At 37.0% G+C, this 26,204-nt stretch overlaps 1 protein-coding gene and 1 long non-coding RNA gene across 5 annotated transcripts in view; one reads left to right on the top strand and one right to left on the bottom strand.

Annotated features, from left to right (window-relative positions):
* PPP3CC (protein phosphatase 3 catalytic subunit gamma) overlaps positions 1-26,204 on the bottom strand; it is a 90,886-nt gene that overhangs the window by 24,071 nt on the left and 40,611 nt on the right. For all 4 annotated transcript variants that reach the window (XM_028494188.1, XM_028494189.1, XM_024130751.2 and 1 more), the window contains exons 4-8: positions 15,615-15,726; positions 6,097-6,242; positions 3,950-4,089; positions 1,130-1,207; positions 806-900 (exon numbers count right to left, since the gene is read on the bottom strand). In XM_028494188.1, coding sequence (XP_028349989.1) covers positions 806-900; positions 1,130-1,207; positions 3,950-4,089; positions 6,097-6,242; positions 15,615-15,726 — 571 coding nt within the window. The remainder of the gene's footprint in view (positions 1-805; positions 901-1,129; positions 1,208-3,949; positions 4,090-6,096; positions 6,243-15,614; positions 15,727-26,204) is intronic.
* LOC114486908 (uncharacterized) lies at positions 6,674-13,369 on the top strand. Its single transcript, XR_003681334.1, has 2 exons — positions 6,674-6,890; positions 13,092-13,369. It is a non-coding gene; the product is annotated as an uncharacterized lncRNA (long non-coding RNA).

Raw genomic sequence — 26,204 nt, 5'->3', positions numbered from 1 at the left:
ACCTTGAAGGGACAATACTCACTTGGATATATTTGTTCTGGCATGTTTGTTTAAAAGTTCTATTATTTTATAGTCATACAACAAAATAGTTACAGAGGCATGTTACAGAGGAGGTTTCTAAGTAGACCACTGCCCTGATACAAAACTTATGAACTAGGAATCATAAAAGTTAAATTAAAAAAAAAATGACTAAAATAGACTAAAAGTCTTAGAAGTAGAATTTCTGGATCAAAAGGCATGTGTATATCCAATTATCTTTTTTATATGGGAACCTGAGGTTAAGAAAGATTATATGACTTACCTAAAGTCACACTATTAGTTTCTGGCAGGGCTTGGACTAAAATGAAGATTTTTCTGACTTTTTGTAGAGTATTCATTCTAACTGTATAATTTCTTAAGAGCAAAAACAGCTTAACGGACAGACATTAGAACACTAAACAGTGACATTTTATTGAGGTAGTACTGTTATAAATAAATTAAATTCACCAAAACCATTAATTTATGCTGACTGTTCTAACCTGAACCTGAAGTAATTTATTCTTCTTATATTTTGATTCAGTAGTACAAATCAGACCTATTGTAATCATTATTTATACTCACAAAGAGCCCAATAAATTCTTAGGAGATGAAAACCAAGCAGAAGCCTAAATTCTAAGCTTCTTGGCCTTTGTTTCAATTAAGACCCTTTTTTTCTTATTTAAAATTTATATATATTCAGAAAATTACGTATGCACATACATATTAAACTAGAGCTCACATTTACTCACTCACAAATTCAAACTCAAATATCGCTGGTCTCCTTTACCTTTATTGTTATAGACATCTAGGTAATTGGGGGCAGAGAAAATAGTAATGAGTGATGGAAAGCCTGTCGTTTGGCTCTTCCTGTACATTCGATACCTGGAAGAGAAATGACAGCCCGTCTGTCTTGATGTTAAAGGCAAAAACTCTGCAGTGCTGTTTGTTACAGTTGGTTGTTTTTTTTTTTTTTTTTTTTGGCCACGCCACACCACAAGCAGGATCTTACTTCCCTGACCAGGGATTGAACCCGTGCCCCCCTGCAGTGGAACGTGGAGTCTTAACCACTGGACCACCAGGGAAGTCATAGTACAGTTTTAATATAACTTACCCAGCATCTTGGGCTTCATGAGCTCTGATTATTGATAACAGATTATTGTTCTGCAAAAATTCACAAACTGCAGGGTAACTGAAAAAGAAAATAGAAAACACAAATCCAGAATTAAAACACTTGTTTTTTAATAGGAGAAAGGGGAAAAGCCAAGATGAAATGAGTTGAATTTGTTTCAGAATTATAGGTTTTCATTACCACTGAACTTTTATTAATAGCTTAGCAATCATCACTCTTGTTTTTCCATGTCACTGATATTCATTCCAGATCAAGGACACAGATAACAGACAACCCTAGGACAGAAGCAGAGCTCCCCCACCTTTTTTTTTTCTTAACCCACAACAATAATAATACAACACCAAAACTTTTCTTGGTATCTTGATATAAAAAAAAGTATCACAGCAGTGTGTGTGTGTGTGTGTGTGTGTGTGTGTGTAGTAGGTGCTAAAAACTGAACACACAATTTTCAAATTGTCAAACTGTTAGAAAAGTTAAAGAGCCTACTTATAGCTTCACAGGTAATATCAATATCAAGATGATATTATGCAGGAATATTTCAGGAGCAAATACAAATACTATATCCAACCTTATTCAAATGAAAGGTACGATATTTGCATCTCTCCTATCGTATTCTTTTAGCACTAGTACCTTTCTGAATGGCAAATGTTTGATACGAAGAACTGGAGAATACAAAATTATCCTGGAATTATCCAAGTGTTAATTATTTAATTTATGTTTAATCTTTGTTTCTTATTATGTTTATTAGAAAAAAATAAGTTTTAAAATAGGCTGCACGTTCACGTGGCATAAAATTAAAAGATATAAAAAGTTATACAGTGAAATGTCTCCCTCCATCTTACCTCCACCTTCCAGCTACCCTGGAAGCAACCAATGTTCTTGGTTTCTTTGAGTGCCCTTTCAGAGATACCATATTCAATTTCAAGCAATTATGCACACACACACGCACAACCCCCCTTTTAGAAATGTCATCAGATGGTACACATAGCTTTTTACTATGTCTTTTTTTTCACTTTATACTAGTGATTATTCCAATCAGTATATAAAGGATTTGTTTTCTTTTTTTCATTTTTAAAAAACAGCCTCATTGCATTGTCTGGTACATTCCATTGTCTGGATGTACAAGCATTTATTTAACTAGTCTCCTATTGAACATTTAGGTTGTTTAAAATCATCATCATAAATAATGCAACAATGAAAAACTTGTACATGCATTTTACACGTTTTCAAGTACAGTTGATTCCTAACATTTGCAGTAGCTGTGTTCTATAAAGTTGCTGCAAAAACTGAGTTAGTGAATACTGAACCACTGCTCCTAGGGGAAATAGAGGGTTACGGTTCTGTGAGCCACTGGTCACAAGGTTTCGTCAACTAATCAACACATAACCTTGTTTTATGTGTATTTCTGTGTAAAGTCACCTTATTTAATGTATATTGTTGATTCATTAACATGGGACTCATGGCCAACAGTGCCATAACTCATTCCTGAATGGAGCTTATATAACACATCACAGCCTTCTTGCACATAGGAACACTAGATAGCACTTCAGCAGTAAGCTTGGGGCCATTTTAAACAGCAAAACACCAACAAAAAATGTGGGAAATGTTTCACTAAATAGACCACAAAAAGAATACTTGCTTACAGTATGAGAGCTGAAACAAGAGGCAGAGCAGCTGCACGTTCAACCTCAGCCGGAACGTGCACAGGGTGTCTCAAATTTTCTGTTGCTCTGTACGCTTGAATGTCTGTGAATGACTGGAAGTGTTGTGAGTATTGATTCCAGGGTTACAAATAAATCTTAGCAAGTAGGTAAATTTGCAAATCAGAATTTGTGAATAATGAGGACTGACTGTATAGCCACAGGATTACATTTTAGAAGTAGAAATTCTGCAAAAAAAGCCACGGCCATTTATAATTGAGAGATGTTGTCAAACTCAGTGCCGTAGAAATTGTACCAATTTATAATGTGCTAAACATAAAAAAATTTTATGTTCTTTATTTTAAGCAATGTAAAGAGAAGTAAAATTTAAATGACTTCATCATATTAGTCACGCTAAAGTTGGCAGAATGGAATGAAAAAAGTTTACTTAGAAGAATGTTAAAACTATGGCAAAACTGAGGCTTCCTTTTGTGTGCAGGATTTCAGTAATGAATGCATTATCTTAGGCAATTATCAAAGATTTTTCAGGGTACTAAATACAGGTATTATTTATCAGAATAAAATATTGGGATTTTTTTAAAATTCAGGCTTCAAACTTCCCTGATTCTCCCTAGTTTGGAGTGGCAAAGCACAATGAAAGCTCACATATGAGATTTAAGACAACAACCAACTTCCAGGAAATGTCCTGGGCTTAGTTCACAGTGTCCTGTTCTTTTTATATCTTTGCCAATACCAGTGGTTCCAAAAGCTGGAGAGCTTTTTAAAAATATAACAGGATTCCCTTGTCTCAGGCTTACTGAATCAGAATCTCTGAGGGAAGAGCCAAGAAATCTTTATTTTTAAAAAAGTCAATAGATGATGTTTGGGAACAAATAATCTGGATCATTTAGAGTCAGACAACAATATTTAAGCACTGCAAGATGTTCTATTCAGTCGTGTTCAGTATGTTACACTTATTAGGGCATAATACCTAGTAAAATATAAGAAACAAAACAAACAGAGTTTTCTGCCTTCAATTAATCAAAAAATTAAATAGAAGTCCCTGAGCTACACAAATTCAAGGTACAAAATATGTAGTTAAAAATAATTTGATAAAATATGTTACAATTTCCTTTTTCTAATTTTCTGAGGATTAGCTTACCTGTAAAAATAAGAGCACCCTCGGACCGTGTTGTGGGTATAGTGTTCCAAGGTCTTTTCATTGCCATAATCCTCTGAGGGATCAGACCAAAGCAGGTCACACACTGGCCCAAAGGCCGGAGGTTCTTTAAACCTGTCTAACTAAAAGACACGTAAAAGCCAAAAGAAGAAAAATCATGAAAGCAAAAGAGCTTTTGGAAAATGGTATGGGTCAAAAAACACCTTTCCACCCATAAGAATGTATTAGGAGAGTGGGCGGTAAGCCCCTAAAGAATTTTCCTTTAGGAAGAAAATGAACATTTAATAAATGTAGATACAATTTTTATTTGTTTTTGCTATTAAATTTTAATAAATATCCCTATCCCTACAGTAGAAAATGACCTCCTTACATCTTAATCTTAAAAGCAGTGCTCATTTAATTTGAATGTGAAATCAATCACTATAGAAACATACTATTTATTAGAAAGACGCTGTAAAGTTTATTTCAATTGCCTAGGTGAGCCAATGTTACCATGAGAGCAGGAAGGGTTTTACAAAGGTTCTGTTCATTGTTTATCTCATTTCAAAGGACATTTCTTTATTTTAAAGAATGCTAGTTTTATTTTGCAAAAGGCTTTCATCCTTTCCATTCTATTCAGTGGAGGCATTTCAACATAAGTTATTAACTCAAGCCTTTAGTCACTGCTGCTTTGGTTAACGCATGAAAGCCAAGAGAAAACAAGTAACTAGGATAACTGAATGACAAGAAGAGGACCTCTACTAAGTGAAAGGGGAGCTTTTTATTAATACAAATGATTCAGAATTGTAAAATTCAAGATTTACTATGTAAAAGAGAAATGTTGTTTATTTAATAACAACACGGCAGCAGAAAAGGCTGTGCATACAGGCATACCCTCTTACCTTGAGGATAGTAACTTTAATTCAGAGAAAACCTCTCTTATACCTATATAAGAGAGGTAAGAGAATACAAGATAGAGAAGAGAAGATGGTGATGTAGATCAATATAGTGAAAAAAGACTGATCTCCTTTTTTCAGTCATGAAGATACACAATCCTGAAAATCATAATTACCAACTAAGGCAAGTGTAGCAATTAAACTCTATCATCTGAAATGTCAAAGTCAATGAATTTCAGAGCTGGGAGAGTCCTCAGACCATCCATTTCAACGTCCTCATTTTACAGAGAAGAAAATCTAAGAGGTTAAGTGATTTGGTAAAGGTTACACAATTAATGGCAGTACAGGGATTAGAACCCTGGCTTTCTTCCTTCCTTATTGCTACATAATTTAAAGTTTCAGGGTTATACTCAAAATATGTTTCTAGGGCTTCCCTGGTGGCGCAGCGGTTGAGAGTCCGCCTGCCGATGCAGGGAACACGGGTTCGTGCCCCGGTCCGGGAGGATCCCACGTGCCGCGGAGCGGCTGGGCCCGTGAGCCATGGCCGCTGGGCCTGCGTGTCTGGAGCCTGTGCTCCGCAACGGGAGAGGCCACGGCAGTGAGAGGCCCGCGTACCGCAAAAAAAAAAAAAAAAAAAAAAAATATGTTTCTAGTTGGTAAAAGCACAGACTTCGTTAAAAATCAGACATTTTCTGGGCTCCTAGTGGAGCAGTGGTTAAGAATCCGCCTGCCAATGCAGGGGACACAGGTTCGAACCCTGCTCCAGGAAGATCCCACGTGCAGGGGAGCAACTAAGCCCGTGAGCCATAACTATTGAGCCTGCACTCTAGAGCCCACGAGCCACAACTACTGAGCCCATATGCCACAACTACTGAAGCCTGCATGCCTAGAGCCCATGCTCCGCAACAAGAGAAGCCACCACAATGAGAAGCCTGCGCACTGCAACGAGGAGTGGCCCCCACTCGCTGCAACCGGAGAAAGCCCGTGCGCAGCAACAAAGACCCAATGCAGCCAAAAATAAATAAATAAAATAAATAAATTTATTTTTAAAAAATTAGACATTTTCTGGAAGATACATAGGAAAATGTTAACAGTAGTTATTGCCCAATGACAAGATCACAGGTGATTTCCATTTTCTTACTTTTAATTATCTGTATTTAAAAATTTTCAGCAATAAAGACATATTAGTTGACTGTAATAAAAAACAAAATTAAAAGCATATTTACTCCATGAGACTAATGAAAGATTACTTACTTTCCGAATGTCATCTAAACAAGTAATTTCAGGTGACATTCCTCCATGTACACACAGAAACTGCTGGTTTAAGAGGGCAGCAAGAGGAAGACAGTCAAATGTTTCCATACACGCATCATACACCTGTTCAGAATATTTGATTCGACCTATCAAAAAAGGAAAAACAAAGGAAGAGAGTTAAAATTTATCATACATGAAAAAGGATATATGCCAGTTGATTATGAAGCTACTCCAAAGCCATTTGTTACAGGCAAATTTGAAAACACAATCATCTTTGTAAAGATATTTCTGAAAAGTTGTGGATAAAGGGCAAACAAAATCTCCCTCTTTTTCTACAAGTGTGACCTTGGATTAACTTTCTAGCTCTGTTGTCCTGGAAACCTGATAAGGTGAACGTAATCAACTGTGTTATTAGGCAACATTTCTTATGGTAAAAATTACCCAATTACCTGGCGGAAGCTATAGCTTTGGGCTTCTCTGAGTGCGGTGACTCTTAAGGTATGTCCCTCGTGGGACCCTGGAAGCTATGCCAATAAAACTTTTACAAAAGATACTGGCACCTGTGGTGCATGAGGCTTCTAAGCCAGGGTGGCTCCCTCATCTGCCCAATGTGGATACTGTTTCCTTGCACCTGAGCTGTGACTAGGAGAGGGTGGGAGAAAGGGAGGCAAAAGGCAGAAAAGCTCCGGACTGCGGCATGTACTTCTATGAGGACTACTCCATGAAAAGGGATGCCTGATGCTGCCCTTCCTGAACTGTACTCTTCTAGGATGGATGCCATGTATGGGTCTCCCGTGAGTCTGAATATTTTGTTGGGTCTAAAAAGACTTCCTGGTGGTACTGAAGATATATAAATAGAAACTGAAGTTTTAGGTGTCATCAATAAAATGTCAATAATATTTTTGCTTATGATTTTTAAGGTCTTCAAGCAAATTATGTACTGATTTTATTTTATGTAAAAATGTTCATCTCAGTGAACTGTATTTTGATGTGGTTGTCATTTTGAGGCTACAGAACAAAAAAACACTCCAGTGGGCAGACAGTGGGTTGGCTTCCACAATTATCTAAAAAGAACAGGTCATGAAATAATAGCTGGCAGATGGCTTTAGTTTAAAGAGAAAGGGAATGTTTTCTTCTTTGGCCTTGGGTTCAAAAAGCCAATATGCTAGCAGGTGCATACTGGTGGAGACGGCCACAAGTTATACAGGCAGGCAGCCCTACCGAACTGTGAGCTCCTTCTCTTCCAGGATTCTGTGAAGATGAGACAAAGCCTACAGGGCCCAGAGAACAACACTATAGCAAGTGAGTCAGATTATCTAGTTGGTAATTATTTCTGCGTTTATTTTCTTCTTGTAATCTCCATGCTTTTAGAAAAGACATGTTCAAGTATCAGAGCCTGGTCTTGGCAAGGCTTTGGGGAATAATATGAAGGGTGATGTGTCCAGATTTGGGCCAGAGTGCAGTACATGGGTAGCAGTAATGACTGGAGAGAGATCCCTAAAGGGAAGGTGTAACCAGTGGACCACACTTAAGATGCTTCATCCCTGAAGGTGAAGACTGTCTATTGCCAATACTGATCAGGATTTGAGGGCATTAAGGGAGGCTGTGAGTTCCTTCATAAACTTTTAGAGCATTCTGTATTACCACAAAGGCAGTTAGAATCATCTAGTTCACAATATATGCTAACTCTATTATGACATCCAAGTTAATAAGAGCCATGTCTTCTGCATCTTTGTATCTCCTTGCAATTACATCCTTATATTCTGCTTTGTATCTGAGCACTACACGTTTGGCTATCTCAGAAGCAGACCCAGCACTGGCCAAAAAGTGTGTTAAAGGAAAAAAAATCAAGGGAAAAAAACCCTTTCATTTGTGGCCAGTGATTGATTTTTTCTCCTGTAAATCCATGGAGCCAGAGTTCCCCCTGTTGCCAACACCAATAAGGAATTCCTTTGTAAGAGTCCTAAGGTTGCATATAGGCAGGGATTTTAATTAGTTATTAATTCATGCTCCAAATACCATTTTACATCAATAAGATGCCCTTCAACCCAAAGAATGACTCAAGAGTTCCTTAGCCTACTTCCAGAAGACTACCAAGTCTGGAGAAAGACAGAAGGTAATACAGTGTCTTAACCCATTTTGTAAATTAAAACAGGAAGTCACAAATCAAATTGAACAAAGCGCACAACCAAAATGGGTTACAGAATGTTACCATTTTTATTTTCTTAAAGGTGATGAATATGTATATAAATACCAACATTTTTATTTTCTGAGGGGTTAGATTGAAGATGACTTAGTTTAGCTGTATTTTCTAGGATGGATATATAATCCTTGTATAGTAATATTTATTATTATATCACCTATATTATTGAAATCTGTTGAAGGCTCACAACGTACCTGTGCCATCAGTGAGTTAAGTGTTCAACACAGTGGAATGCAGTCTGGAACCTGACTTCCTGGATTCGAACCTCAGCTCCGCCACTTACTAGCAATAGTACTTTGGACGAATTACTTGACTCTCTGTGCCTTTACTTCCTCATCTATAATATAGGCCTAATAATAATACCCACCTACATTACAAGGTTGCCGTGAGGATTAAATGAATTCACATATGTAAAATGCATTGAATAATGTGTGACACAAAGTTGGTTCTATATAAGTGTTAACCAATAAAATTACCTTATTTTATCCTCACTGAAACCCTGTGAAGTAGGTACATTACCTTCATTAAAAAGCTGAGGAAACTGGGCTCACTTGTCCAAAGCTGCAACTAGTAAGTGGCAGAACTAGAACCTGTTCATACTCTTAACATGACGCAATACTCCTCCCAGTCATTATTTTTAAATTAAATATTTAGTAGGAGAATCTAAAGAGCCAAATATATAATTACCAAAGGTTAAATTAGCTGACTCAAGTGTTTCATTTTCATGATAAATTGTAAGATATATCCCATAATGAAGGAAACATGCACCTCAGTCATAGGATCACACTGATACAAGTTCTAACTAGTATCAATAATATAACATTAACAAAACAAAATTCTCAACAATATTCTTTGAAAGTTATTTTGAGAGTCAGCACTACTTGCAGGAAACCATGACCCGGTCTAAACAGTAATTATATATTTGTTTTAATTTTTATTTGCTTTCATTGCTTTTTTAAAACAAAGGTTAATAGGTTCAAAAAAAAAAAAAAAAAAGGTTCAGAATTAGTGCCTCCTCCCTCCTTTGCAGGCAACTAGCTTCCTGAGTGTCTTTATAAAGATATTCTACGCATACATATGCAGATATGTATATTTATTCCATTTCCACAACATCCTTTTGTTTTTTAACATAAATGTAGAATATGTACACTGTTTTCACGTGCTCTTTGGACTTCTTTTTTTAAATAAATTTATTTATTTTGTTTTATTTATTTTACTTTTGGCTGCGTTGAGTCTTCGTTGCTGCACGTGGGCTTTTCTCTGGTTGCAGCGAGAGGGGGCTACTCTTCATTGCGGTGTGCAGGCCTCTCATTGTGGTGGCTTCTGTTGCAGAGCATGGGCTCTAGGCGTGCGGGCTTCAGTAGTTGTGGCTCATGGGCTCAGCAGTTGTGGCTCTCCGGCTCAAGAGCACAGGCTCAGTAGTTGTGCCGCACGGGCTTAGTTGCTCCGCTGCTCGAACCCGCGTCTCCTGCATTGGCAGGCGGATTCTTAACCACTGTGCCACCAGGGAAGCCCCTTTTTGGACTTTTCTTTTTTGGCTGTGCCGTGCAGCACGAGGGATCTTAGTTCCCGGATCAGGGATTGAACCCAGGCATCTGGCAGTGAGAGCATGAAGTCCTAACCACTGCACCACCAGGGAATTACCGTTTTTTGGATTTATATTTTGGAGATCATGCCACATCGTTATATGAAGAGTTTTGTTATTTTTTAATATCTATATAATATTTCACTTTATGGATATACCACAATCTAACCACACAAATCTCTTGGTACTATAAGTAATGAACAATGGCAAACATTTGTTTATTTAAAAAAAAAAATCAACCTGTCATAACAATACTGTTTTCATTAGCAAAATTACAGGAGTTTCTGGAACCTCCTGTAATTTCAGTAAGCTGTTTAACTACACATCAAAAGAGGGGCCCTTGGAAATAAGAAATTAATTTACTTTAGAAATATGGACCCAGAGCTGTGAGATGGAATCATAAAGCCACTAGGTTTCTTGCTTTCCAAGTACATAACAATAAAGAAATGTTTTTGCAAAGATAAATATGTCAAAAATTAACTGTTATACTTTACTACTCAAATTATCTCTGGATTTGAAAGAAAAAAAAATCTCTGCAATATAAGGGCTTCCCTGGTGGCGCAGTGGTTGCGCGTCCGCCTGCCGATGCAGGGGAACCGGGTTCGCGCCCCGGTCTGGGAGGATCCCGCATGCCGCGGAGCGGCTGGGCCCGTGAGCCATGGCCGCTGGGCCTGCGCGTCCGGAGCCTGTGCTCCGCAGCGGGAGAGGCCACAACAGAGGGAGGCCCGCATACCACAAAAAAACAAAACAAAACAAACAAACAAAAAAAATCTCTGCAATATAAAGCACTTTAAAACTTGATATAAGAAAAGAAAAGCCTCCACCTGCCCCTCCTAGAAATATTAACAAGAGTGCAGCTGCACAATTTGGAACTAAGCATCACTTAACAGTAATTATAAGGTGCTGATTCTAAATGTCACAGTGGCCCTTTAAGAAAGATCAGCTTATCAGTAAAAACACTCATGCAAAGTGGCACACATGCTCTTTCCTTACATAGGAACAAAATTTGAAATTGTACTTGAATTTGTGTGCTTATTCCAAGATTTATTAACATTTCGGATGCAGCATTAGAATGAAACAGGAGTATCTTGGCAGATAAGAGAAAAAGAAAGAAACGTGGTTTAACTAAATTAAAGCATGTGAAAAGCAAAGAAAAACCTGAGATAAGAAATCCTGTGCAAAATGACACACTCAAACTGTTTCCCAAACCTATTGTTCTATTTTCTGAAAACAGTCTGAACCAGTTATACTAATCAAAAAAAGAATTATGAATAAACAGAGGAAGAATTAGATAGAATGTTACCGAAAAAACATGAATCTTAATTCAGAGGCATCCATACACAGCTTTTTCTTCATTACTTATCTATTGCCAAATATTGAGCATTCCAGGGCCTTTGTTAACTGCTTGATAGGCACTGTTTAATTTTCCCAGGTAAAGAAACAGAGGTGTTAACGAGGACCACCCTAATATTTGGCTTAGAAAAACAATGCAAAATATTTCCAATTTTTAAAGTACTTGATGAAGTGGTTCTCAAATGACGAACAGTAGATACTTTCCAAGCCTCTGGAAGAGGTGTTCTTAACCAGCAGTGTGCCACAGAATTACCTGGGATGCTTTAAAAAGCCTTTTAAATGCTTGGGCCCCAAAAGGATAATTTGAAAGTTACCAGTTTAAAAAATTGTTATAATAGTATTACATAGTGGTGATAAAAAGCTAATTCAAGGAGTCCTATGGGAAGATAAAAAATTAAAAGTACTAGTCCTCCTGATCCAGCTTCCCACAGGTAATCACTGTTACCAATTACTTCTGCACCTTATATATTTTTAATTTACAAAGGAGATCACACTATACGTGTTCTGCAAATGGCTTCCGTCACCTAACAATATATCTGAACAGCTCTCCATATCAGTACATCTAGATCCACCTTGAGCTTACAACAGCTGCCTAACATTCCATTTTTTAGATGTATTATCCCTTATTTAAGCAGTCCTTTACTGACATTTCGATTCTTTTCTTTTTGCTATTACAATTAACATTATAATGAACATCCTTATAGATCCATATCTTCTTATCTTTTTGAGTATATAGTGTGGTAGGCAGAATTCTAAAATGACCTGCAATGACCTATACCTTCGTGTAATCTGTGCCCCTTTGAGCGGGTGGAACTGGGAAATACACCAAGACTCCCAAGATTATGTATCATTATGGCAAAAGGGAGATTCTCCTGGGTGGGCCTGACCTAATCAGGTGAGCCTCTGAAAAGCAGAGTGTTTTCTCCAGCTGGCTGATCATAGAAGAGGAAGGCAGAGAGATGCATTTGTGCTCTAGAAACTGAGGGCAGTTTCTAGCCAACAGCTAGCAGGAAAATAGGGGCCTTAATCCTACAGTCAATAAGGACCACCAACAACTAGTGAGCTTAGAAGACACCAAGCTCCAAATGAGAACACAGCCCTTGGTGACACCTTAATTTTGGCCCAGTGAGACCCTGAGCAGCAAATTTAGCCATACTGTGCCTGGACTTCTGACCTGCAGTAACTATGAGATAACTAATATACTGTTTTAAGCAGCTAAATTTGTGGTAATTTGTTATGCAGTATTAAAAAAAAAAGATACAGGGCTTCCCTGGTGGTGCAGCAGTTAAGAATCTGCCTGCCAATATAGGGGACACGGGTTTGAGCCCTGGTCCAGGAAGATCCCACATGCCGCGGAGCAACTAAGCCCGTGCACCACAACTGAAGCCTGCGCACCTAGAGCCCGTGCTGCACAAGAGAAGCCACAGCAATGAGAAGACCATGCACCACAACGAAGAGTAGCCCCCGCTCTCCGCAGCTAGAGAAAGCCCGCATGCAGCAACAAAGACCCAACGCAGACAAAAATAAATAAAAATAAAAATAAAAAAATTAAAAAAAGAAAAGATACAATCTGCATGATAAATTCCTAGAAGCCAAACTGCTGGGTCAGAAATTTTTACGGATATTCCAAAATTACTCTTTAAGTACTTTACACCAATTTAAACACTCACCAACAGTAGATCTAATTTTTTTTAAACTTCCTGGTTAATTACTGATTTAAAGTGTTTATTTCAATAAGTTCCAAGGCCTGGAATGATCTATATCTTGCCCATTTGTAGCTGACTTTTCTCTCACAGGGTTTTTAAGTGTCCACACTCTAAAATTTCTTTCAATAAGAAAGACCTTTCCTTTCAGGCGTTACTAGGAGGAAGGCTGTCATCACAACTGCTAACTTCAATGTAGGAAGCTACTGGTAACAAGAGTTAAAATGAGCATTGGGAACATTCTCAAATTGTAAGTAGAGGGATTTTGTGGCAGCTGAATAAACTGAGTCTCTGAAAACAAATTTAAAAGTTTTTTTCAACTTTGAATATTCTTTTGGTAATAAAACTTCAAATATAATATATTCCTCCAAGATGATAATCTGAAGAGAAATCTGAATAGGACACAAAGTAAAATCCATGATCAAAATATCAATTATATGAACAATAAAGGTTTTTTTTTTTTTTGGCCACACCACGTGGCAGGTGGGATCTTAGTTCCCTGACCAGGGGAGGTACCCTCGCCCCCTCGCAGTGGAAGTGCAGTCTTAACCAGTCGACCGCCAGGGAAGTCTCAAAGCATTTTTATTTTATTTTATTTTATTTTTTTTGTGGTATGCGGGCCTCTCACTGTTGTGGCCTCTCCCGTTGCGGAGCACAGGCTCCAGACGTGCAGGCTCAGCGGCCATGGCTCACGGGCCTAGCCGCTCCGCGGCATGTGAGCCCCCGCATTTTTATATATTCAGGATTATGGGGGGAAAGAGGTAGACTTTAGAGCTAGACAAGAGATTATTTTACCTTTCTTATTTTATAAAGAATATACTAACACTTTAGAAATCAAAAAAAGTATAATTCTGTTTTTTATTTCAGTATTTTCCTTTCACTATAACAATACAAAAATTCCATGTAGTATAAACTGATATATAATTTTTTTGAGTGCTAGAGTATGTACCAAAAGTCTTTAAAATGTTCATGCCCTGACACCTAGTAATTCTTTTCTGAGAGTCTATCCTAAAGATATAAATCACAAAGGATCCATTCATTCAACAATTTAATTCAACCAACATTTGTTAAGCATCTACTGTGACTTATTAGATAGTGTCCTGGAAAAACAACAGAGAACAAAACACGTCCCTGCTGTCATGCAGCTTAAATTCTGGTGGGAGAGAAAGACAGTAAATAAATACATATATTAAAAATATATAAATTATATATATATAGGATATATAAAAATTTCAGGTATTGATAGATACTATGGGGAAAAAAAGTAGGGTACGAGAATAAAGTGATAAGAGTTTAATTTAGAAAAAGCAACCAGGGAAGAAAATCTCTGAGGCTATGACACGAATGAAGTAAGGATGTAGGTCTTCTAAGCAGATAGACACCTGGGGAAACAAGAGATGATACGTGCAAATGTCCAGAGGCAAGTTCTCCCAAACAAGCCCAATATAGTCACCATCATGCTGCATGTTACTTAGAGCCAATTGTGAGTACCTAGATTCTGGCCAAAGAAATCTGTGAGGTTTTTGTTTTTGTTTTTGCTTCACCTCACGGCTTGAGACTTTGCAGGATCTTAGTTGGGCCTCGTGGAAGTGGAAGTGGAAGCACGGCATCCTAACCACTGGACCACCAGGGAATTCCCTGTTTTTGTTTTTTTAAATCAGCTTGTAATGTTTTGAGTTTCAAAAAATTTCTACCTTTAATAATAAATATATTTTTTTACTATTACAGTATTATTTATAGTTGGAATCAACTTAAATGTCCTACAGTTGCTACTAAATTGGCCACACACGATAGTACATTCATAAGATGGAATACTTTAAAAACATTAATATTATAAAGTCATGTTAAAAAATATTTAATAAAATGGAAAAATGCTATTACATAACATGAAAAGAGCAATTTATTAAACAGTACATATACTACGAGCCCAACTTTATTGCAAAAATATATACAGTTGGCTCTCCATATCCACAGGTTCTGCATCCACGGATTCAACCAACTGCGGAACTAAAATATTTGGGGAAAAAAAAAATTTCCAGAAAGTTCCAACATGCAAAACTTAAATTTGCAGTGGGCCAGCAACTATTTACATAACATTTACATTGTATTTACAACTATTTACATAGCATTTGTATTAGGTATTATGAATAATCTAGAGATGACTTAAAGTATACAGGAGAATATATGAAGGTTATACGGAAATACTACACCATTTTAGATAAGGGACTTGAGAATCTGCGGATGTGGGTATCTGTGGGGGTCCTGGAACCAATTCCCGGGAAATCAAGGGAGGATTGTATGGATATAGATATATCTGAACTATTTCAATGATAGGTTTTTATGTATACAGAAAAGAATAGAAGACTATATACCAAATAGTGAGATAATCGTGATTAATTTTAAGTAGTATAATTGTGGACAATTTATATCTTTGGACTTTTTAACGTTTTCCAAATATGCTAAATGTATTACTTATAGACCCAGGGGGATACTCAAAAGTTATTTTCAAAACAAGTGTTAAAAAGTGGAATCTAGGTTCTCACCAGAAAACAAAACAAAAACGAAAACAGAACAGGAAGCATTTGAGGTCCATTAGTTTCTTTTCTTTGAGTTTAATTCGCTGGGACTGGCTACAGGATAACTTAAAAAGTTCTGGAGGAGTGATTATACTTACATTCCTGTTTGAAGGTGAAATATTCTGTAAGATGCCTGCATTCATGATTTCCTCGAAGCAGAAACAATGTTTTGGGATGATTAATCTTTAAACTCCATAAAAACAGCACACACTACAAGATAAACACAATGATAAAATTTTTATTTTTGATCACAATAACACATAAAGACAATTTATACAAATTCAAATGACTTGCTATAATGGCGTATCTCATTGATATTCCCAAGTTGAAACATGAAGAATTCCAGCTTTTGAGTGTGTTGTGCTGTTGCCCTAGAATTTGTCTTTTTTGTTGTTTTTGGTTTTGTGGGGTTTTTTTTTTTTGGCTGTGCCACATGGCATGTGGGATCTTAGTTCCCCGACCAGGGACTGAACCCGTGCCCCCTGCAGTGGAAGCTCAGAGTCCCAACCACTAGACCTCCAGGGAACTCCCTGCCCTAGAATTTGAAAGAACGTAAGAGAGTAGCCTTCATAGAAATCTCTTCTTAATTTCTGTTCCCATGTTCCATCCAAATATCTAGATCTCTAGGATAAAGTCACCCACACACATACCTTAGTCCTAAAACCTGTATTTTATTTAGTGGAGAAACAGTAGAGACATTTCCACTAAAATCAGGAACAAGGCAAGGATATCCACTAATACCACTACTATTCAACATTGTACTAGAGGTATTAGCTAACTGAATTAGACAAATCAGTTGGAGGCTTAAGAATGAGTAAAGAGGGCTTCCCTGGTGGTGCAGTGGTTGAGAATCTGCCTGCTAATGCAGGGGACACGGGTTCGAGCCCTGGTCTGGGAAGATCCCACATGCCTTAGAGCAACTAGGTCCGTGAGCCACAACTACTGAGCCTGCGTGTCTGGAGCCTGTGCTCCGCAACAAGAGAGGCCGCCATAGTGAGAGGCCCGCGCACCGCGATGAAGAGTGGCCCCCGCTTGCCACAACTAGAGAAAGCCCTTGCACAGAAACGAAGACCCGACACAGCAAAAAAAAAAAAAAAAATTAATTAATAAACTCCTACCCCCAACATCTTCTTTAAAAAAAAAAAAAAAGAATGAGTAAAGAAAAACAAAAACTATCTCTATTTGCAGATGATATAATAGCATACTTGATAAACTCCAGAAAAATCAATGATACAACTAACTAAACTAATAAAAAATTCAGTAACATGGAAGGATATAAAATTAACATACAAAATCAATAGCCTTCATGTACACAAACAATAAGTGGGACACAATGGTAGACAAAACTCCATTTACAATAGCAGCAAAGAAGATTAACTACATAGGAATAAATTTAACAAGAAATGTACAAATCTCATACCAGGAAAAAGTTTAAAAAACACTCCTGAAAGACACAAAAGTAGACATGAACAAATGGAAAGACATTCCCTGTTTTTGGATAGGATGATTCAGCATTAAAAGATTACAGTTCTTGGGACTTCCCTGGTGGTCCAGTGGTTAAGCCTCTGTGCTCCCACTGCAGGGGGTGAGGTTTCCATCCCTGGTCGGGGAACTAAGATCCCACATGCTGCACAGCGCAGCCAAAAAAAAGAAAAAAGAAAAGATTACAGTTCTTCCTAGTTTATAAACCCATTACATTTCCAATAAAAATACCATAAGCTATTCTATGGAGTTAGACAAGTTGATAATAAAATTTATATGGCAAAATAAACATGTAAGAACAGCCAGGAAACAGCCAGAAAAAACACTGAAAAAGATGGTTAAAACATACTATAAACTTTCTAAATTAAAATAGTGGTCCTGGCACATATGTAGATAAATATACCAGTGGAATAAAATGGGTCAGAAATTAATGCACATACACATAAAAATTTGAGATATAAGAAAGGTGGCACCCTAAATCACTGGAGAAATGATGAGCTTCTTAATAAATGTCTCTGGGACAACTGGTGTTATTTCAAAAAAAAATTAGATCCATATCTCACAAAATGAATAACAAATGGATAAGGGATCTAAATATCAAAATGCAACCATACAAGTTCTAGAAGAAAACATGTAGGTGAGTTTTCTTTAGCCTTAGTGTAGGGAAAAACTTTAAAACTAATGACTAAAAGTCCAAAGGCAAAAAAAGAAAAGATGGGTAAATTTGACTACATAAAAATAATTTGCATGGTATAAAATAATTTGGCAAGAACCGACAAAACCACATATACATTTAACTTTTGACCACATCTAGGAGCCTACCCTGAAGATACACTTCCAACAATAAGAAAATACATACACACAGGTTTCAGTGTTGTTTGTAATAGCAAAGTATTTGAAACTACCTAAATGACCATACAAAGGAGAGAGGCTGAGCAAATTATGATACATCCACACAATAAAGTACTATGAAGCTATGAAAAAAAACGTGAGAAAGATCTCTCTATAAACTGATATGGGGCAATTTCTAGGATACACTGTTAAGAAAAAAGTAAAATGAAAGAGTATCTACAGTATGCTACTGTTTATGTAATAAAGAAGGGGTATAAGAAAAACATATATTAGCTGCTCATTTGTGCATAAGAAATAAGGGAAAGATAAATCATAAACTAAAGAGACTGGTTACCTAGAGCAGGCATAGAGGAAATGGGTGGAAAGAAGTGGGGACTGGGAACAGGTTAGGAGGGATGAGGCCGGAGTGACACTTCTCAAAGCATACCTCTTCGGATAGGTCTGACCTCTAGGACCACAGTATTTAAAATTATTTGGGTATTAAAATTACTCAAAATGAGTATTTAAATCAACCAGCATGTGATAGAAACACCAAATATAATACGAACAGTAACAAATGAGCCTAACTGTATTATAAATGGATAACAAAGTAACGAAGAAAGGGACGGGATGGGGGAGAACTAACCCAAGTTATATATGTATATAATATATATATACACACACTATGTATAACCAAGCTACATATATATATATATATATATAGTGTGTGTGTGTATATATATATATACATATATACACGCATACATATATATCTCCTAGCTCCTTCTGCTGAGAGGGCCTAGGACCTCAAAATCACTATGTGTATTGATTTTGGGATTACAAACAAATTTTAGTAGGGAAGCATATATACGAATACAGAATCCGTGAATAATGAAAATAAATCATATAGTCTAATCGTGAAATATACATATCTCATTCATATACAGCTTCAAAACATAAGCAAAAATTGACAGGACTATTGTGAGAAACAGCTAAATCAATAACTGTAGCTGGAGATTTTGACGCAAAACCAAAAGTAAATCATAGTTCAAGCAAACAAAAATAATCAAACTTATAGAGAACAAGTGAACAAGTACAGAATGCATTATTTTCAAGTATATACGGGATAGTCACAAAAATCTACTGGGTACCACAATAAATTCCAAAGGGAGTCTCAATAAATTCCAAAGAATGAATATTATTCAGATTATGTTCTCTAATCAAATTACACTACTTAGAATCAGTAACAAAATACTAACTCTAAAAAAATCCCACATGACTGGAAACAAAAAACATACTGCTTCATTGTCTTAGGGTTTAAAGATAATTCTTTAAAAAATGCTGAATGATAATAAAAACAATACATGTCAAAATCTGTGGGACCCAGATAAAGCAGCACTTAAAGGGCAATGTACCTTAGTAAGTACATTTATTTTTTAAAACAGATATGCAAATATGTTTGTATATGCTTAACCTACCTCTGAAATGTCATACAAGAAACTCAACAGTGATTGTATGGGTGGAATGGCTAATATATGAGAAGACGCTCAGTGTCATTAGTAATTAAAGAAATATTAATTGAAATGACAATAAGATACTACTTTATCATTTTGGTAAATATTAGAAAATGAGATGAAACCAAATTCTGGAAGAGGGACATGAGGAAGTATGAACTCTTAGGTGCTACTGGTAGGAGTACAGACTGGTACAGCTGTTCTGAAGAGTGATCTGCAATAATCAGTTCAAGTATTACATGAAGGTAGGTACCCTTTTCCCTAGCAATCCCACTCTTGTTCATAAACCATAGAGAAACTAAAACATGGGACCATAAGTGGATTTATATAAGAGTGTGCCTCACAGCAGTGTCCATGATAGAAAGAAACTAGAGGCAACCTAGTGTCCACCACAGAGAACAGAGAACTAAAATGTCATAGATGTATACTATGGGATACTATGGAGCAGACAGAAACCCAGATAGATCTTAAAAACATACTGATATGTAAAAACCAAAATCAAGAGAAAGAGAGCTACAGCAGTGATTCTCAGGGTGGTCACATTCATCTCAAGGTGTGGTACATCAGCATCACACAGCAACTTGTTAGAATATACATTCTCAGGGTCTATCCCAGACCTAAAGAATCAGAAATTCTGGGGTGGGCTCCAGCAATCTGTTTTTGAACAAGCCCTCCAGGTAATTATGATGCATGCTAAAGTTTGAGAATGAATGAATAGCACCATAACATTTATGTAAAATTAAAATACTTTTCCCACAAAAACGTTATATATTAAAAAATCATTAATAATATATGTATTCTGAGGCATATACTAAATACAATAGAAACATGTATAGTTGGGAGAGGGAGTAAGGAAAATAGAGGTCACAGATAAGAAAAACAAAACAAAACAATAGAGGGACTTAGAAAAGACTAGTAATAAATGTGCCATGACCTTAAGAGCTTAATTCAACCAAGATTTCCCACCTTTTTGAAAGGAAAGACTTCAAAATCCTGAATCCAAATGCTTCTCAAAATGCCTACTCTATAAATCACCAACATCTCCTGCCTATGCTTACTGGATGAGATTACTAATTAGTCTTTCTGGGCTCCCATAGTTAGTCCACCATGTAACAGCCAGAGTAATTGTTTTAAAACATAAATGTGAATATGTCACGTCCATGCTTAACAAACAAATAAACAAACAAAAAAGCTCTAATGGCTTCCCACTGCATTCAGAATAAAACCCAAACTCTACCATGGTTTGCAAGGCCTGACATCATGTAAACCCTGCCTATGTCTCTGATACACTGTCCACATTGTCCCCTTACTCATTCTGTCTAGCCACACTGACCTTGTTTCTATTCCTGGGCTGCCTTAAGCTTGCTCCTTCCTCAGAGCTTTTACACTTGATATGCCCTTTGCCTGGAATGTACTCACCCCACCCCTCCATCTACGCATGGCTCATTCCCTCAGGTCATTCAAGTTTTTGTTCAAATATTACCTCTTCAGATAGGACTTCCCTGATCTCCAACTAAATTAGCTACTCCTGTCCCCCTTCTGTCCCTTACCCTGATTTGATTTTCATAGGCACTAAGCAAATATAAGATGCCATCTCTCTCACTAGAAAACACAGTAGGGACTTCCCTGGTGTCCCAGTAGTTAAGACTACGCGCTCCCAATGCAGGGGGCCCGAGTTCAGTCCCTGGTCAGGAACTAGATCCCACATACATGCCACAACTAAGAAGCCTGACTGCCGCAACTAAGGAGCCCACCTGCCACAACTAAGACCCAGTGCAACCAAATAAATAAATAAATAAATATTTAAAAAACAAAACAAAACAATAAAGGACTTGGCTTTGCTTGTTTATCTCCACATCCCCAGAATTTAACAATGTCTCTCAACTTAGGTACTATTAACAAGCATAATTCTTTGTTGCAGGATGTTTTGTATTCCTGAACCCTGCTCATTAAATGCCAGTAGAACTTCTCAATTATTGTGACAAACCATTCATATGTCATTGTACATAATTATGAGTACATCTGCAGTATAGTTTCTCAAAAATGAAATTGTTGGATCAAAATAATGTACATTTTGAGACAGACCTTGCAAAATAAACACTATAAAATGTAAATATATAGACACATACAAATATAATTGGATGGCTTTTTCCTTTTTTTGGGTTGACTTTTGTTTTCAACATAATATTTCAAATTTCACAAAATATTCCAAGGAAAAATTACATTAAATTCATATATAAACATAGAAAGCACTTTCTCTTTTCCTACTTACCTTTCCCAACCAAGAATATGATATATCTTTTGAATTATTTGGTCTTTATCTCTGCCTCCTGAAATGACCAACTAAACTTTTTGAAGTAATGAGCTATAATGCTCATCCACACTACAATGCAATTTGGTTGATATACTTCTCAGCCTCTAATCTCAAGTTTTATTTCCTCGTATTATACATCAGGATGCAACTGTACAATTATCTTGTACACATCAATTAAAGGTCATGATTATCAGAAGATCTGTTCGATACTCTTTGTATTTCTATGTGAACAGAATTTTTACTCAACCTCAAGAATCATTTCTATATGTCAACAATTGTTCATCAGTTGTCCATCTGATAACATTTACGTCACCTAAACATCTGATAACATTTTCTCTTTGGTGGCTCCTGTGCATTTAGTACAACACATCCTATGCTGAAAATGTTCCCTTTAATCCTTTCTCTTATTATAAAATCAATGAAAGGAAACTAAAATTTAGCTTCCCCTACCACAGAGGAAGTACTTTATAATGGGTGCAAATGAAGAAGGAATATCAAAAGGCTCAGGCAAAAGTGAAACTTTACTATTCTGTTTTATCAGTCACATTTGGACCAGTCCCTGGTGTACTACCAAAGCCCACATTGCTTCAGGAAAGATCAATGCTTGCTCTGGGCATGGAAAAAAAAAAAAATTATCATGCCTTGATTCTCTCATACAGGCTCAAGGAAAGAGAAATTATTAAGTATGGAGGAGAAAATAAAGTTCTGTGAAAACGATTTGGCAATACATATCAAAAGTCTTAAAAATGCTCACACTCTTAAAAATACTCATTCTATTATAAGAATCCAATCTAAGGAAATATCAGAAATGCTATTAAAGATGTATTCAAAAAGATGCTAATTGCAGCAATATGCAGAACGGAAACAACTGGAAAACAACCTTGTACCACTTACAGTACAAGTGATACAATATCCAATTAACTGCTGCTTAAGCCATAAAGACATTTAAACATCTCACAAAACAAGTAGTCTGGAGGTAAGATGTCTAGGTTTAGTGCACCAGCTCAACATCTTCACCAAGAAATCATGCCCTCTCTCCCTCTTTGATCTGCTATTCACAGCAGGTCTGCTTTTCATTCTTAGTTATAGCACCTCCTCATGGTCACAAAATGGCTGCTACAGTACACACCCCCACATTTGACATGACATAGTGCAATGCGGGTCCAAAAGCTTTCACCTTGCAAGAGTCTTTTCATCTGGAAAGAAAAAATTTCAAAACAACACACACAAACAACAACGACAACACAACGTGCAGAAATCCCTTTATATATTACTGGGCAAAAGAGGATCTCATGTTTACCCTGGACTAATCACTGGTAACAGGGAATGGATTGCCATGACTTCAAACCAACCAGAATTCATTCCCTTGGGCTGGGATAAGGGCCTTCCTTCCCTGAAATTAAAAGTTCTCCCTGAGAACTTTTAAATAGGTACAGTCTGCAATGTTACAATCTGCAAGTATGATCTCCACCCATTCCAGGTACCTATTTAGTTCTCCCTGACGACCCCCAATCCCATTTATCTGAACAAAACAGGGATTTGATAGTAAAGTAAGGAAGAAGGAGAGAAAAGGTAGGCAAATAAGCAGTACCTGCTACAAACCAAATTATCCAAAGAGAAACGGTGAAATAAATTATGGTATTTATACCATTAAACATACTTTTGGAGAAATTTTAATGATAGACAAAAGTGCTCTCAAGACAATGATGAGTGGGGGCGAAAGACTACAAAAGAGAATGCACACAACGATCTCAATTTTCTTTAAAAAATATATACATGTAAAAGAAGAAAAAGACTGTGAGGAAATATAACAAAATGTTAACAGTAATTTCATTATAATTCATTTATAACTTCATTTATAAGAATTTTTTTCTTAGATTCTGCATTTCCCAATTTTTCTACAAAAAAATGACTATTTATAACAAAACATTATAATAGGGACCCCATTACCTTATTTTCATGTTTGACAAAAACATCACACTCATGCTTATCAAGGACTTTGATAAAAATGTATTGTTCAAGTATATACTTGTATCATGTTAGACTAAGTTGTAGCTTACAGAAATCTATAATCGTAGTGGTCTATAAGTGGCTTCCAACTAACACGAGATATATCCTACAGTTCAGTTTTAAAACTGGTATAATACAGCACTGTCAATTTAAAGTTTTGATTCATTTATCTCTTAAGCTGTTCCAGAAAAATGTTTTGTTAGCCAAACATCAAATAACAGGATAAAGCCAAATACAAACTATGATTTATTAACATTCATTCAGTCAACAAATATTGAATGCCTACTATGTGTCAGGCACTGTGCTCAGTCCTAATATGAAGAATATTGCTAATAATTAAATAAGTACTTTCGGGGACTTCCCTGGTGGTCCAGTGGGTAAGACTCTGTGCTCCCAAGGCAGGGGGCCGGGGTTCGACCCCTGGTCGGGGAACTAGATCCCATATGCATGCCGCAACTAAGAGTTCTCATGCTACAACTGAGAAGCCCACTGCTGCAACTAAGAAGTCTGCATGCCACAACTAAAAGATCCCGTGTGCTGCAACAAAGACCCGGCGCAGCCAAAATAGATAAATACATATTAAAATAAATAAATAAATATTTTCATATCGCACTGAGTGATCTATTCATAAGTTTATCTTTTCTATTAGACTGTCAGCTCCCACAGAGACCATGAATCCTACTCATTATTTAATGCTCGGAGCCTGCCATAAAGTTGGCACTCAGGAAACACTTGTTGATGAGTGACAGAAAAAATACGTTAACACAAAATATTCTGAATATGGCATATGTGTACAAAATTCATTGTGTGTGTGTGTGTGTATTGTGAATATATTGATGCATTGAAACTATTTTTAAAGTATGTGAGTTAGTAATCAGAGGGTGATTTGGCACAATATTTATCCTTTTAAAAAGTTATTTCTGGGCTTCCCTGGTGGCGCAGTAGTTGAGAATTTGCCTGCCAATGTAGGGGACACGGGTTCGAGCCCTGGTCTGGGAAGATCCCACATGCCGCGGAGCAACTAGGCCCGTGAGGCACAACTACTGAGCCTGCGCATCTGGAGCTTGTGCTCCGCAACGAGGTCGCGACAGTGAGAGGCCCGCGCACTGCAATGAAGAGTGGCCCCTGCTTCCCGCAACTAGAGAAAGCCCACGCACAGAAACGAAGACCCAACACAGCCAAAAATAAAAAATAAAAAACTTAATTAATTAAAAAAAGTTATTTCATTAAATAAAATTAATTAAAAATTCAGTAAGTTCTGTATTCTTTTCTTCAGCCTCTAAAACTTCCTCATGCTACTAAACACAAAGAACTAAGCATTCAATGTGTCTTTCAAACACCCATACTTTTGACATACTGTCTAGTAAAATAGGATGTGGATAGGAATGTGAGAAGCTTTTAATGTTACAGTCTGCAAGTATGATTCCACCCATCCCAGGTACCTATTTATGCATCGGCAGACGGACTCTCAACCACTGCGCCACCAGGGAAGCCCACAGCTGCTTTTTGGTTGAGTACCAGGTGAGATAGTTGATTTGTATTTAGAAGTGATGCTGCATGAACAATAAACCTTTAACCACTAGAAACAAACATAGTACAGTGAGGGTCCCACCCTACGAGGGAGAGGCAGAACTAAAGACTGCAAGAACAGAAAGCAGACTCAATTTCTCATCTCATGCTTATTCTGGGGATATTATAAATTCAATTACCTGCACTATTTCAAAAGTTACTTCTCTTTTATTTGCCAAACATGTACAGCTGAATCAACGGACATTAAATATGAATGTACTGTGGTTCCACTGTACTCAAGTCATTCCGTTAGGTTTTGAAATAGTTTTATCTTTTGTACATAAAAGCTTATACTTTGTTTTAAATCTAACCATTTTACTGTCATCATACAATTTTCAAAATATATAAATTTTGAGTTTTCATTAACTTCAATTAACTGTAATCATTTTTTCCTTCAATGAACATGGACTTCCTATGTGCAACGGTATCATAAATTATTCCTACAAGAGGCTAAGTGCCTGATTATTCAGCATTGGCAGTTAATCTAAGCGTTCAATGTAGCTCAGCAGCTTATAGTTTGTTTGTTTGTTTGTTTTGTGGTACGCGGGCCTCTCAATGCTGTGGCCCCTCCCGTTGCGGAGCACAGGCTCTGGACGCGCAGGCTCAGCGGCCATGGCTCACGGGCCCAGCCGCTCCGCGGCATGTGGGATCTTCCCGGACCGGGGCACGAACCCGTGTCCCCTGCATCGGCAGGCGGGCTCTCAACCACTGCACCACCAGGGAAGCCCTATAGTTTTATAATTAAGGTGAGCTAATCCAAACCCCACTTAGGGTGAATAGCAATTTATGTCATTTATATACAGACTGTACACTATCTACAAAGAGGAAAGGTTGGTAAACACTTAAGTTATTTGCAAAGCAGGGTTAACATAGCCTTCTACATGTCAGATTTTTACTGGCTAATAAAAGGAATAGTTCTTTTTATTTTTTTTTTTTTGCGTACGCGGGCCTCTCACTGCTGTGGCCTC

This window comes from Physeter macrocephalus, chromosome 9 (genome assembly GCF_002837175.3).
Source record: "Physeter macrocephalus isolate SW-GA chromosome 9, ASM283717v5, whole genome shotgun sequence".
In the NCBI taxonomy this organism is placed as follows: Eukaryota; Metazoa; Chordata; class Mammalia; order Artiodactyla; family Physeteridae; genus Physeter; species Physeter macrocephalus.
This window is presented reverse-complemented; position numbering and strand designations above follow the sequence as displayed.